We start from the raw sequence: 13,623 nt of genomic DNA, 5'->3' as shown, positions 1-13,623 counted from the left end.
CCCACCTCAGCGTCAGGGTCTGAAGCAAGGACAGAGAAAGCCAGAGACTGGAAACCCTGATGGGACCAAGCTCTGGCTGCAAGTAAATCCTGGTGATGGATTATAAACTCCTTGGGAAGGGATGCCTGAGCTCAGAGCCTAATAATTACAGAAGAGCTACCGTTATTGAACACCCACTGTGCTCTGGGCCTCCTATCATATTTATTATTGATCTCTAAAACAACACTAGGCCAGGTTAGTTATCACCCCACATTCAGAGAAGAGGAAATGGAGGCACTGAGAGGTTCAGAACACATCCTTGATCTCATAGTCAGCAAGTGGCAAGACCAGGATCTGAATCCAGGTCTATCTTTGCTGAAGGCTATGCCACATCCCTTCCAATGCTCCATTCCTCAGGTGAGAACACTGAGATCCCTGGTGGGGAAGGGGGAGGTGCTCAAGGGGGCCAACCAGGCCCTTAGAGGGTCTGTTGATTCCCCAAGGAAGGTCCACAGAGGGGCCCCGACCACCCTCCTGGCTTCTCACCCCTCCCTCTCTTGAGCCCCTGGTCCTGCTGCTCCCTGCTGTGTAGCCCTGGGCAAGCCACTTCCCCTCTCTGAGCCTCAGTTTTCTCCTCCATGAAAAGGGATAAGGAGAAGGGCGTGAACGATCTGATTGGGCAAGAGCACGAAAGCGCATGCGCGGACAGGCACGTGGGAAGGCTCACGGCTTCCTGTTCCTTTCTTCCCCTGCGGTGTGGCCAGGAACAACCCAGTGTATGGAGGAGGCCACCCAGGCTTCCATCCCTGGCCCAAGAAAGGGAGAGCCCTCACCCTTTGCTCCCATATAAAGGTGCTGGGAAAATCAGTGATGGACTCTGAGCTGAGAGCTGGCAGACAAATGGCCTGTAAACAGAGCACAGCCATGCCAAGCATCAATGGTGCCCAGGGCTGGCAACGAGAAGGCATGGTCTGGCAGGGGGATGGGCTCACTGGCACTCACCGTCAAACTGGGCCGCCTCCCCGTAGCCCTCCTGCTTCTTCTTTTGGAACAGTCTGAAGCAAGCGCTGGGGCTGGCCAGGAGCAGCCGGAAGCCCTGGCACAGAGGATGGGAGGGCAGCTCAGTGGACAGGTTCTCCCCCGATGCAGGAAACCCCAAACTCAGGAGGGGCCTGAGTTCAGAGGCCAGACTGCACATGGCACTCCCCCTCAATCCCCCCCACCAGCCACAAAGGACTGTCTGCACTTCCCCCAATCCTCCAAGCCGGTTCACACCTGCAGGCCTTTGTCCATAACCTTCTCTTTTCCTGGAAGACCTTCCCCACTTTGTACACCAGGGAACTCAACCACTGGTCACTGGGAGGCCTCCCCTCCCAGGCTGCCTGCTCCCTGTGGGCTGTACCCTCCCTGATCACCTCTGCAAGGTGGTGAGGGGTTGACATTGCTGGTCCCGAGCCCACCATCTTGGTCTGAATTTTACCCTATTAGTTAATTGCCCTTCTGAGCCTCATTTTCCTTATTTATAAAACGGAGGAAATGATAATAGGACCCACCTCATGGGATTGCTAGAGGATTAAATGCATTAAAACACATACGTCTCACGGGTACTCAGTAAATGTTTCCAATTATTACCAGTGTCAGTCCTGGGTCTTGACTGAGAGGTCTGGATCAGAACAAACACCCAGTAAGTGTGAGAATGAGTGTATGAGAAGTGAGCGAATGAGTTCCCTCCTGGGCTCTGACCTCCTCCAGGAAGTCCCCCCTGATTAACACCACCTGGCCCAGAGGGTACCCTGACTCCAAGCTCTCTATGGACAGAGGTGGTGAGCTAGTTTCAGGTGCCTTTGCCCTATCCTCACCCATCAGGATAGGGAGGGGCCGAGGTAGCTCAGGCAGGAGGAGAGGGGATGTACCTTTTGGTCGGAGGTGGGCACAAAGCTCAGGAACTCGTCCACATGGCCCACGCAGAGCCAGTCAGAGTAGAGCTCCACGGGCGCCTGCACCTGCTGGGCCTTCAGGAAGTCCTGCACCACCTTGGCCATTCGCCGCCCGCCAGACCTGGCCAGGGAGGGAAAGAGCAGGGTCACCTCGTGCGTGTTGTGTGCTGGTTCCCTGCAGGCACTTCCTGAGCCCCTCCCTGCCCACTGTCAACCCTCTGAATGGCTCTTCTTTGGTCCCTGCTTCCTGGCCCCAGCGCCCAGGTGCTCCCAGGAACTCGCTGTCCATCCTGAGTATCGCCCAAGAGAGTCTGTCCCTCCCTCACCTTAAAGCATCCTCCCCAAGGCCAGAAAGGTCCTGCCAACCCTTCTTGCAAAAGAGAGTCAAATGAGCGCCCTCCATCTGCCAAAGGGAACTGAAGACCCTCATCTCAATTCCTGGGATTCAGAGAGGTTGACTCTTTACCCAAGGCACCAAGCTTTTTGTTCAAAACGTGACTGGGACCTGGCAAGCCACGCCGCACCCTGCTTAGTCCAGTGTTTCCCAAAGTGTGGGAATTGTTGCCCACTCCCCATGTCCCTCACTTTCTTCAGGTTTAACTCAAATGTCACCTCTTTCTCTATGTGGACTTTGGAAATAACAACAACCTCTCAACTCCTTTCCCAGCTTTATTCTTCTTTACAGCATTTGGTACTATTTGGCATACTTGATATCTTGTTTATTGCCTGGCAGCCCACTAGAATGTAAGCTCCAGGAGGGCTGGGATTCTTCTCTAGGTTCACTGCTGTATCCCCAGCACCTCTTATAGAATAGATGCTCAAACATATTTGTGAATGATAGTAAGGCTTTTGAACAGCTGTGTAAGAGTCCACAGTCTATATAACAACAAAACTAGAAGGGAGACCCAACAAGCAGTGACACAAGACAACACTAATTTGATTCAGGGGATGGGAATGTGGAAAATATTTTTCTTGTATTTCTGTTTATTTTAATATAATATTTTAATATTTAATATTTAAAGTTCTGTTATTTTAAGTCCCTCCTTGGGACTCTGCAGCCCTCTGCCTGGAGGCAGGGGAATGGACCAGATGACTCCAGCCTTGAGAAGCATCAGACCTGGTCTCTGAGTCACATCAAAGCTGCCACCAGGAGGCAGAATTGTTCCAAGATCGTTTTAAATGTGGGGAGCAGCGCTTGGAGAACCCAAGATAGTCGAGAACGGAGGGGGCATTTGCTGAGCACCTGCTGTGCGCCTGCCTGAGGCTCCTCACTCTGGGTGTCTTGTTTTAATCCCCAACAGGTCCATGTCATGATCTGAACTCTGCGGGACCAAGCTCTCTGACCTCATCCCCCCACACCCCCTTGTTCCCTCTGCTCCAGCCCCACTGGCCTCCTTGCTGTTCCTCTAATGTCTCCAGCACACTCCTGCCTCAGGGCCTTTGCACTAGTTGTTTCCACTCCCTTGCACATCTTCCTCCCAAGTAGCCACATCTTTAACTGTCTCATTTCCTTCAGGGAAAGGTCAGCCTCTCACCAACGCTTCTTTTACCTAACATACTAGATGATTTACTCATTTATTATGTTTGCTTATTGTCTGTTTCTCTCTGCTAGGATGTATGTAGGTTGTTTTGTTCACTGCTAAGGTCAGAAGCCAAGACAGGAGCACAGGACAGCAGCCTGGATGTTAAATTTTAATTCGGGGTCCAAGGAGGAGATCTGAATTCTAACTATTCCCCTAACTTGCTGTGTGGTCCTAGGCAGTAGCTGCCCCTCCCTGAGCCTCGGGGTTCCATTTGTCCACCAAGAGCTTTGTTCCTGGTTTTCAACACAGTAGCCAATGGAGTGAGGCCCAGCTCTGCTAGAGACCCCCCCCACACGTTCCATCTGGGGTCCTTGCTCTGAGCCTGGGATTTTCCAGAACATTTCTTTTATCCCCAGCATGGGGCCCCGAACCTGGCATATAGGAAGTCTCAATAAATATTTATTGAATTGATAAATGAATGCACGAATTAGTGCATTCACTTCATTTATCTAAGCCTCAACTTCCTCATCTGTAAAATGGGGATAATAGTCATCTCAACCTCATAGGGCTGTTGTAAGAATTAATGGAGGTAACCTGGGTAAAGCACCATGTTCATGGCATGTAGGTGATCAATAACTTTTATCTGTTGAGTTCCAACCTACTTCAAGGCACATCCACTGCCAGGCGTCCAGCTAAACAATACCCAAACATTCGGAAGTTGGTTAATGTGAATCCTTTATCCCCAGTAATGGCTATTATATAGCTAGGACAGGGATTTTTTTATAAGCCCATTTCACTGAGGAGGACACTGAGGGATGACATATAAAATAATTTGCCCATTTAATAATGTATCTTTGTCACCTGATGTATCCCTAGTACCTTCATCAGTAGGCATGCAATAAATATTTCTAAATGAATTAATCAAGCACCTACTATGTTCCAGGCCCTGTGGTAGGCGCTAGTTAGGTGATGTACCCCAAATCATGTGGCCAATAAGTGGCAGAGGCAGGACTCGAATCCAGATCCATTAGATTTCAAAGCCTGTGCTCGTTCCTCCCGGATCCCTCCCGGAAGCACAGAATGACTGCCCAGAGGTCCCAAGGCCCTTCTGCCCCCAGAGCTGTGGGCAGGATCCAGCCCCAGAGTAGTTCTGCACATGAGTCAGCAGCAAGGTGAGTGCACTCCTCTTGTCCTGGCCAACCTCAGCCCCGGGCACCCAGCCTGGGCACCCGGCTTCATGCCTGGGGTTGGTGCCAGGAAGCCTCACCTCACCTGATCCAGAGCCGTGAGGCCACCAAGGTCACCACTTGAGCCTGGGTAACCTTCCCAGGACTGCCTGGCTGCTCTGGGCCCAAGACCAGATAGCCAGGGCTTGGGGACGCCAGCTGGGGCATGCCTGGGCTCCATGCCAACACCACACAAACCGGAAGGCAACCTCCAGGGCCTGGGGTGGGTTTAATCTTTAGGCAGGAAGCAGGGGATCGCACTAGGATCCCTGTGCTACACTCCCCATTCTTCGACTGCCCACAGGCTGGGTGGGGACCCACTAGGGAGATTTAGCAGATGCTGTTATCTGTCTGAGCTCGAAACCCTAAATACCTTGTTTCCTCCTAGATGACAGCTGTCCAGGGTAGGACCTGTCAAGTTACCTCTGTCAGCCTCGTGGTGACAGCCGCAGCCTTTCTAGCTGTTGCTAGGACAACAGTTATTTTGATTTCCTCGCTGGAGAGGTCAACGGATCCATCTCCTACTTCAGCCCTGGATTACACATGACCTCCCCGCTCTTCTGATGTTTCAAAAGAAGTTAGAAATCTGGCTTTTTATATGAAGCCTCCTGATATATGTATATTTAATGTTGGTGATGAATTATGCTCATAAAATACTAGGCAGGGCCAAAGAACGTGGGCCAATAGTTTGTTTTTTCCTAAGATTCTGTGATCTTTTCTGTGATCTGTGACTCTAGAACTCTATTCTAAGATTCCATGCAGGAACTTAAGACCACTTTTCAGACTGGAGAATTGTGTCTGTGGTGGAGGCAGCGGGTGTTGGAGAGTGGATGCTGCCTTGGGTCCCCCGAGCCCTCCCGTGACCTCCACCACCCTCCTGCCCTGGTTTCTCACCCGGGGAAGCTGCTGCCAATGAGGATTCGGCCCAGCGGGTACTCCTTGCCCTTCACTGTGACTGGCGGGCTGACATCCAGGTTGCCGAAGGCGTCCATGCCAGAGGCACCAGCGAACTGGATTTCCCGGGTTACATATCCAAAGTCGGGACCCTAGGGGAAAACCGTCGAGAGCACCCACCCCCAGAAGGAGGAGTCAGTTAGAAAAGGAAGAGACAGCTCTTGGGGTAGGGGAGCGAGGGGTGCTCCTGGGGGAATCCCACTCCCTGAAAAACGACCGCTATTCACTTTTCACACATCCTCCCGGTGCCCTGAGCATTGTGCTGTTAAAGCCGAAGCCAATAACAGAACAATAACTAGAAAATCCCTGAATGTTTGGAAATGAGGCAACATACTTCCAAAGAACCCACGGGTCAAAGAAGAAATCAAAGGGGAGGTTACACAGTATTTTGAAGTGAAAGGTAAAAACCACACAGCACGTTAAAACTTGAGGAGATGCCAGTAAAGCTGCACTTCTAGGGAACTGCCGCAGCTCTAAACACATATATTAAGAAGAGAAAGGGTTGAAAAATCTTAGCTTCTGTTTCCAGCTAGGAAAAGAACAGCAAATTAAACCTAAAGAAAGTAGAAGGAAGGAAATGATAAAGACAGAGCAGAGAACAGTGGAAAAGGCGCTGGCCAGGTCAAGCCCAGGTCTTGGGGTCAGGCCCTTGTTGATGCAGACTCACCCCACAGAGCTCACTGTCACCTCCCCAGGGACTCTTCCCTGATCCCTCCAGGCTGGGGTAAATGTCCCTGCTCTGTGTGGGCATGAGTTCCTGGACCTTCCCCATCATATCCCCCACCAGACCCTGGCATTGTCCTGGAGGTGGGGGACAGGGGCCAGTAAACAGGCAGAGACGTGAGTTCTGGGACCCGGACCCACCTCAAAAGGCAAGTTAGCCTAGCGGTAAAGTTCAGGGGCCGTGGAGGCAGCCCCTCTGGTTTTGGTGCCACTGCTAACTAGCTGTGTGGCCTTGGGTAAGCTGCTTAACCTCTCTGAGCCTCAGTAAAGAGGGAATAATAATATCCATAGGAGTATGGATATCCATACTTATCCATAGGAACCCACGTGGATTAAATAAATGAGCAACTGTGTAAAGCTAGGAGGGAGGGTCTGGAACTCAGGACACGGCTGCTGGAGTGGCTCCTGTCGCCCTCCTGTGTGTAGAAGCAGCATTGTGCCTGGCACACAGTAGGTGTTCAGAAAACATTCGTTACCTGAAGAGAGGACCTGGCTCACAAAAGCAAGAGCCATGAGGGCTCACTAAGGGTGCGTTGCCCTCAAAAGGCAGTTTGGTTTCCCCAGAGCTGACTCCTTTGTTCACTCCCCCTTGGGGGAGAGGAAGGACCCCAAGGAGGAGTTTGCTGGCCTGTCCCTCCCAGAACAGGGGTGATTTGCATGAGATTTGCATTTCATTTATGTATTCCTCCCAAACCTCCCACTAACTCCCCATTTGCCAGAACCCACCACCTGTGTCCTTTTGTAGCCCCTAAAGGACTAGGACCAGGCAAGACTGACTGGAGAATCCTATAGGAGGAGCCACCCACGGTTTCCCCACTCTGCCCTTTGCCACATACCAGGATCCTCTTATAAGGGAAATACTTCAGGCCTCTGTTTCGGGGGGAGTCAAAGACCACTGGGAAGGATTTGTGAGGGGCCTCGATGTAGCCAAACTCCAGCTCGTCCTGGGAGGGGAGAGAAAAAGACCACAGTGACGGCCTCAGTATAGTATTACGAATGGGTTAATCCCCCCAGACCCGGGGCGGGGCAGGGCAGGACAGTGGATCTTCCCCAAGACCGGGAGGGTGCAGGGGCCAGGGAACAGAGGTGGAGTGAGGCGTCTCAGGACCGCAGCCAGCGGAGGACTCTGCCTGGGATCAGAGCACTTGGAGGGAAGCAGGAGAGACTGGGCCGATGCAGGCAGTGGCAGGGGTGGGGGTGGGGGCGTTCCCCTAGACTGCATGCCCCTCACCCTAAGTCCTGGCACCCAGGCCGGCCTGGCTTCTCTAGGGAAACGGAGGCCAGTAGGAGCCTGCGCAGGCCAGCTTTCCCAAAGCCAGTGTAAAGGACGGGGTTCAGGCCTCCCGGGCTGCCCTCCTCTCCCAGGATTGCTCCCGCACCCACCTGGATCCAGCGGTCATTCTGATTCTCAGTCCAAGGGCAGACGGTCAGCTTGCAGTTGGCTTTCAACACCAGGTCAGATATGTCTTTCAGAAACTTCTCATTTGAGCCATGGGAGTCTACGACGCTGCGAAACACAGGGAGAGGGGAGCAAAATAATGACCACTGACTGTGGCCTTGGCCTCAGGGCCGGGAGGCAGGGGATAGATGGGGTGGCCTTGATGCGGTCTGTGCTAGGCCCCGTGTGGCCCCTGGGCACAGGGGTTCAAACCCAGTCTCTGCACTAGAGAGACTCATGGGCTAATGACAGAGACAAATAATGTCCCCAGATCACATCAGGTGGCAGGTGCAAGGGGAGGGACAGGCCCAGGGCTGTGGAGCCCAAAGGCAGGGCACCAAAGTCCTGGAGAAGGTGACTGGGGACTGAATCTCACCGGTTAAGGTGGAAGTGAGGGGGCAGGTAGCCCCATCTCCCCCTGTTTCTCACAACGGGCCTAAACAAAGGAGTCAGGGTGGTGTTACTGAGCAAACAGAAAGAAAGAGCTCCCTTCTGCACACCTGGGCCCAGCTCAGCAGAGCAAACCTGTTTGGCCACACCCTTCCTGGCCGTTTGACTTATGTTCCAAATCACCTCTGGCCCTTTCCAGTGGTCCGACCTCTGATGCAGGGGCCCGGAGTAGCCTTGCCCATCCAGGCTCACCTGCCCATCAAGGGGCCTAACAAGGATTCTGAGACATGGCAGAAGGACCAGGGACCCGGGTTGGACAAGGGCTCAGAGATGATCTTGGAGTTTGGGTCCCGAGTTCTCTGCAGGCCCAGGAGTACACCCACATCTGAGCAAGGCTGGGTCTCCTGCAGCTGCCAGCAGTCTGAACGGGGCCTGGCCCCACTGCCTGGAATAAATCCTAGATGTTCTGGGGCTGTTACATGCAGGACAGGGTAGGGCAGGTGTGCTGGACTTGAGCCATTGACCTCAGCCAGGGCCTTAGCTGCTCAGAGCAGGTGGGGCTGACAGACCCAAGCCAGCCTTCTGCTATCCTGTTCCCAGCTTGTGTCCATGGGTGCCTACAATGAATCCGTCCAGTATGAGTGCAGGGCCAAGCCTGGCAGGGCATTCTGTTCCTATCTCTATGAGTCCAGAGACGGTGGGAGAGCTGCAGGAGGCCTCACCTGCACACATACAGCTCCAGGGGGCACTGGGTGCTGGGGGTCATGATCCAGGGGGCCATGCGGAAGGTCACGGTGTCTGTGAAGTTGGGCACCTCAGGCAGGGTCTGGGGGGAAAATGAGGACTCAGTGGGCCCTGCAGGGAGACCCCATCAGGCTTCAAGACCCCGCAGCCCCCAGCCTCCCAGCCCTGGAGGCTCCACACTTGTCCCTGAAGCCCCTCATTCCCTATCACAGCCCCCAGCGCCATACATACCTTGGTGTCCACCAGGCTGACGCTGAGAGAGACCAGCCCCAAGAAATCAGCATCGGGAAAGGTGAGCCCCTCCACGTAGAAGCTGATGTTCCGCTCCCCCGGATGCCGCTCCACTTCGTAGAACAGATGCTTGGGCCCCAGCACCTGCTTGTAGTCTGAGAGAGAATTCCCACCTAGGGGGAACCAGAGTCAGCAATGGGGGCCCAGTGCTGGGACAGGGGTGTGGGGCTGCGAGGATGTGAGGACAGGAAACCCAAGGCCAGGAATGTAGAGGCAGAACCACTTTTGTGTTAGATCTACCTGGACTCCTCTCCAGCTCTGCCATGTGCAAGCTGTGTGACCTCAGCTCAATGACTCAACCTCTCTGAGACTCAGTTCCTCATCTGTAAAATAGGCTAATATTACATTTCTCATGCGGTCAGCATAAGCTTTAAACTAGATAAGGAAGTAAAAGCAGCTGGCACAAAAGGTGAAAACCACCTAAATGTCCATCAACGGATGAATGGATAAACAAAATGTAGTATGTCCATATGCTGGCATGTTATTCATCCATAAAAAGGAATGAAGTATTGATACTTGCTACAGCACAGATGAACCTTGACATTATACTAAGTGAAAGAAGCCCGACACAAAAGGCCTCATATCGTATCATTCCATTTGTATGAGATGCACAGAATAGGTACATCCATAGGGACAGAAAGCAGATTAGCTGTTGCCTAGGGCTGGGGGTTGGAGGATGGGGAGTGACTGCTAATAAGTACAGGCCTTTATTTGGGGGTGATGAAAATGTCTTAGAGCTAGAAATTTTGTGGTAGTTACCCAACACTGAGAATGTACTCAATGTCACTGAATTATTCACTTTAAAATGGTTAATTTGGGGACTCCCCTGGTGGTGCAGAGGTTAAGAATCCACCTGCCAATGCAGGGGACACAGGTTTGGGCCCTGGTCTGGGAAGATCCCACATGCCGTGGAGCAACGAAGCCTGTGCACCACAGCTACTGAGCCCGTGCTCTAGAGCCTGTGTGCCACAACTACGGAGCCCACGTGCCACAAATACTGAAGCCCACGCGCCTAGAGCCCGTGCTCTGCAACAAGAGAAACCACTGCAGTGAGAAGCCCGCTCACCACAACGAAGAGTAGCCCCCTCTCACCGCAACTAGAGAAAGCCCGCGCCCCTCAACAAAGACCCAATGCAGCCAAAAATAAATAACTTTATAAAAAAATAAATAAAATCAAATGGTTAATTTTATGTTATGTGAATTTCATCTCACTTTTTTTTTTTAATCGCCTGGCACATAGTAGTTCTGGCCCATAGCCTTTTCCCCTCCCTTGAGGGTTGTCTGGAAAGCGCCACCCTGGCACGCTCTTACAGCATGAAATGTTGTCAGCTCACTTACGGAGGAGACTTTGTTTATGTTCTGGTATCACAGTAAGTGTTTCCAAGCCGGACTCCTGGGTAACCTTCCACCATTGGAACATTCTGGTCCCTGCCAGGCTCATTTAGCTGGGACAAGTTCTGAGTCAATTTGAACAGAGGAGGATGACGAGGAAGAAGGAAGGGGCCGGAGAGGTCTCTCGTGATTTATGAAAATGAGTAAGGACACCTCAGGGTTAAGGATTAGTGTTTCTGCCAGGGTTTTTTTGTTTGTTTGTTTTTTAATCCACAGACTTTGATTAATGAACTGTCAGAACAACTGGATTCTGAAGGCAGGCCTGGGCCTCAGCTTTGCTAGTCCCTGCCTCCAGCCCACCCAGCCTGGACAGTGCTGTTTTACATCGAGAACTCATTCCATGCTAACCGACCAGAGGAAGGATGGGCTCAGGAGAAAGGGCAAGGGTAGTGGAAAGAAGAGGGGCTTTGGTGCCCAAGAGACTGGCTTTGAATGCTTGCTCCATCCCCAACTGGTTGTGTGACCTTAGGGCAGTGAATTCACATGTCTGAGCCTCAGTTTTCCCCTCTGTAAAATGGGTCTAGTTTGAGCACCTCTTTCTTGGGCGATATGTCGTGTCCTGATGGAGTGGCTGTTTGTAAGTGGTAGTGAGAGTTACAAAATGATGATGGAAGGAGGGAGAGAGGTGGATAAGAGAAGAATAGTTTGGGAAGCAGAAGATGGAGCAGGGAGGGAAGAGATCCCTCCAGGCCACTCACCCCTAGCGCAGAAGACCCCCACTCTCCTGGAATCAGAAAACGGCACGTTCAAGACCAGCTTGTGGCTGTCAAAGAGCTCATCAGGGCCATCGCAGCTCAGCACCATTGGGGACATGTCCTGCAGGTCTGGAGAGAGTGGTGCCCATGAGACAATCCTGCTCCATCCCACGACATCACCCTGGACAACCCCATACACCCCTTCTGTTGCTCACCATCCAGTGATGTCAGCTGGGTGCTGCTGAGGTCGATCTCCCTGGAGCTGAGACAATCCCGGTCACAGTTCACCAGCAGGACAGCCCCATAGCCCTCAGGGCCCCAGCTCCAGGTTTTCTGTGGCAAAGCAAGAGGCCTTAGGGTCAGTGAGACCCAGGGATCTCTGGGAAGGGGTTCTGGACATGGCTAGAGCCGTCTGCTTTGTTAACTTGGAGACTTTTGTATTCTGGGTTTGCTTAAAGATTTATAGAGGGATCATAGATTTGGGGAGTGGAGTTCCAGGTCCCTACACCCAGAGCCAGTCCACGCTTGTGCAGTGAACAACAGCTCCTCCCAGCCATCCCACTGGAAGAGGAAGGGTGATGGCGCCAAACCCAGAAATGGCTTTTGCCAGTCTGCTGAGCTTTGGTCCTGCCAGCAGACTAAGACTGCCTCGCCCTGACCTTGATGGGGCTGGAGAATTCCTGGGAGACTCTCCCCATGCCAGTCCTCTCCTGGGGCCTGTCCCACAGTTTTCTCTGACTTTCACTTGAGATCCTGCAGGCCCTGCAAGATAGTCTGGGCTGAGAGGTGGGGAAGATGACTGGAACCCTGCCTCTGTGATCAAAGCTCTTCCCGATGTGCTTCTTTTTTTTTCTTTTAATTTATTTGCTTATTTACTTTGGCTGCGCTGGGTCTTAGTTGCGGCACACAGGATCTTTGTTGCGGCATGTGGGATCTTCAGTTGCAGCATACATACTTCTTATTTGCGGCATGCGGACTCTTAGTTGCGGCATGCATGTGGGATCTAGTTCCCCGACCAGGGTTGGAACCCCAGGCCCCCTGCATTGGGAGTGCAGAGTCTTACCCACTGGACCACCAGGGAAGTCCCCTTCCTGGCATGCTTCTACTTTATCCCCACCAGACTGTGCAAGACAGGGCTTATTTTCCCCATTTCACAGAAGAGGGAAAAGAGGCTCTGGGGTGTGAACCCCAAGTCACATAGATGGGATTCAAACTTGGGTCTGGGGGACCACACAGGACAACTGCTAACTTATATGGCACTCTTGTTCACCCCTCCGGGTAGATGCTTCTCTGTACCAGGGCCCAAGACATGATTTATATCATAGGCCCCACCCACCACTTTGCCCAAGCAACCTTGTGCAGTGAACAACCTGCACAGCCATCCGTGGCAGCCCTACCCCATCTTGTCCACAAAGTCTTATATATGATTCAGGCTTCCTCTGTGGGGTCTTTCCCTGCAAATCATATCTTCTACCCTCCCAGGATGGCTTTCAGATACATCCGGTGGGATAATGCCTTGAGCCCACCCCATCTTGGTCCTCACTCTTCAGGATCTGTCAGTTGCTTGACAAGTCACCTACCATGCTTGGGGGTCCAAATACAGCCCAGGAAATAGAAAAGGCCTCAAGAAAAAGAACTAATCCCAGTTCTAAGGTGGCACAAGAGAGACCCAGAGAGGGTAAGCTGTTCTCCAGGAGACACACAGCATGTTGATCACACAGTGTAAGTTAAGGCCCATTCATGCTGATTTGGGAGTCCTCAGATGGCTTCCCTATACTGTTGGATACCACAGACCCTAGGAATCCATCACCCTTCTGGAGGAAGAGCCCACTCCACCCCAGGACCACACCCAGGTTTGCCTGTCAACTCTGCCATCTTGGGGTAACCAGGAGAGTCCCACCTTGTCGCCGTGGCTCCTCTTCACCTTGCCCGTGCGGCCCGTGTCGACATCGAGGGAGATGTCTGCAAAGAGATGTAGAGGAACTACCAGGGCTCCCCAGTCCCACCCTCGCACCATAACATCCAGGTTGGGGCAAGCTTCGGCCCCTCCACAAGCCCTTGAGAGCCAGGAAGCCCTTTTCTGGGGACCACACCCAACACCTGAGAGGCCCTTGTGGCAGCCCCGTGTGGTTCTGGGTGTTGGAGGGACCCAAGGCTTTGGCTCTTGAATTTCTGACTCATCTATGTGGGCTGAATTGCTAGCTCTTGGGGGCCATGACTCTGGAGGTCGGGATCAGGCCTGAGGTTCTAGGTGCTGGTTCTGCAGTTCTCAGGGCCACCTGCCGGCGTCTGGCCGAAGGTAGCATGTGGCTCTCCATGGTTTAGTGATGT

At 52.7% G+C, this 13,623-nt stretch overlaps 1 protein-coding gene across 2 annotated transcripts in view; it reads right to left on the bottom strand.

Annotated features, from left to right (window-relative positions):
• Positions 1-13,623, bottom strand: part of PADI1 (peptidyl arginine deiminase 1) — a 34,009-nt gene that overhangs the window by 5,670 nt on the left and 14,716 nt on the right. For both annotated transcript variants that reach the window (XM_082613546.1, XM_082613547.1), the window contains exons 4-13: positions 13,193-13,254; positions 11,508-11,625; positions 11,296-11,421; positions 9,146-9,318; positions 8,893-8,996; positions 7,726-7,849; positions 7,179-7,286; positions 5,560-5,711; positions 1,893-2,037; positions 982-1,075 (exon numbers count right to left, since the gene is read on the bottom strand). In XM_082613546.1, coding sequence (XP_082469672.1) covers positions 982-1,075; positions 1,893-2,037; positions 5,560-5,711; positions 7,179-7,286; positions 7,726-7,849; positions 8,893-8,996; positions 9,146-9,318; positions 11,296-11,421; positions 11,508-11,625; positions 13,193-13,254 — 1,206 coding nt within the window. The remainder of the gene's footprint in view (positions 1-981; positions 1,076-1,892; positions 2,038-5,559; positions 5,712-7,178; positions 7,287-7,725; positions 7,850-8,892; positions 8,997-9,145; positions 9,319-11,295; positions 11,422-11,507; positions 11,626-13,192; positions 13,255-13,623) is intronic.

Source organism: Mesoplodon mirus (genome assembly GCF_964341445.2).
Source record: "Mesoplodon mirus genome assembly, chromosome: 3".
NCBI classification, from domain to species: domain Eukaryota; kingdom Metazoa; phylum Chordata; class Mammalia; order Artiodactyla; family Ziphiidae; genus Mesoplodon; species Mesoplodon mirus.
This window is presented reverse-complemented; position numbering and strand designations above follow the sequence as displayed.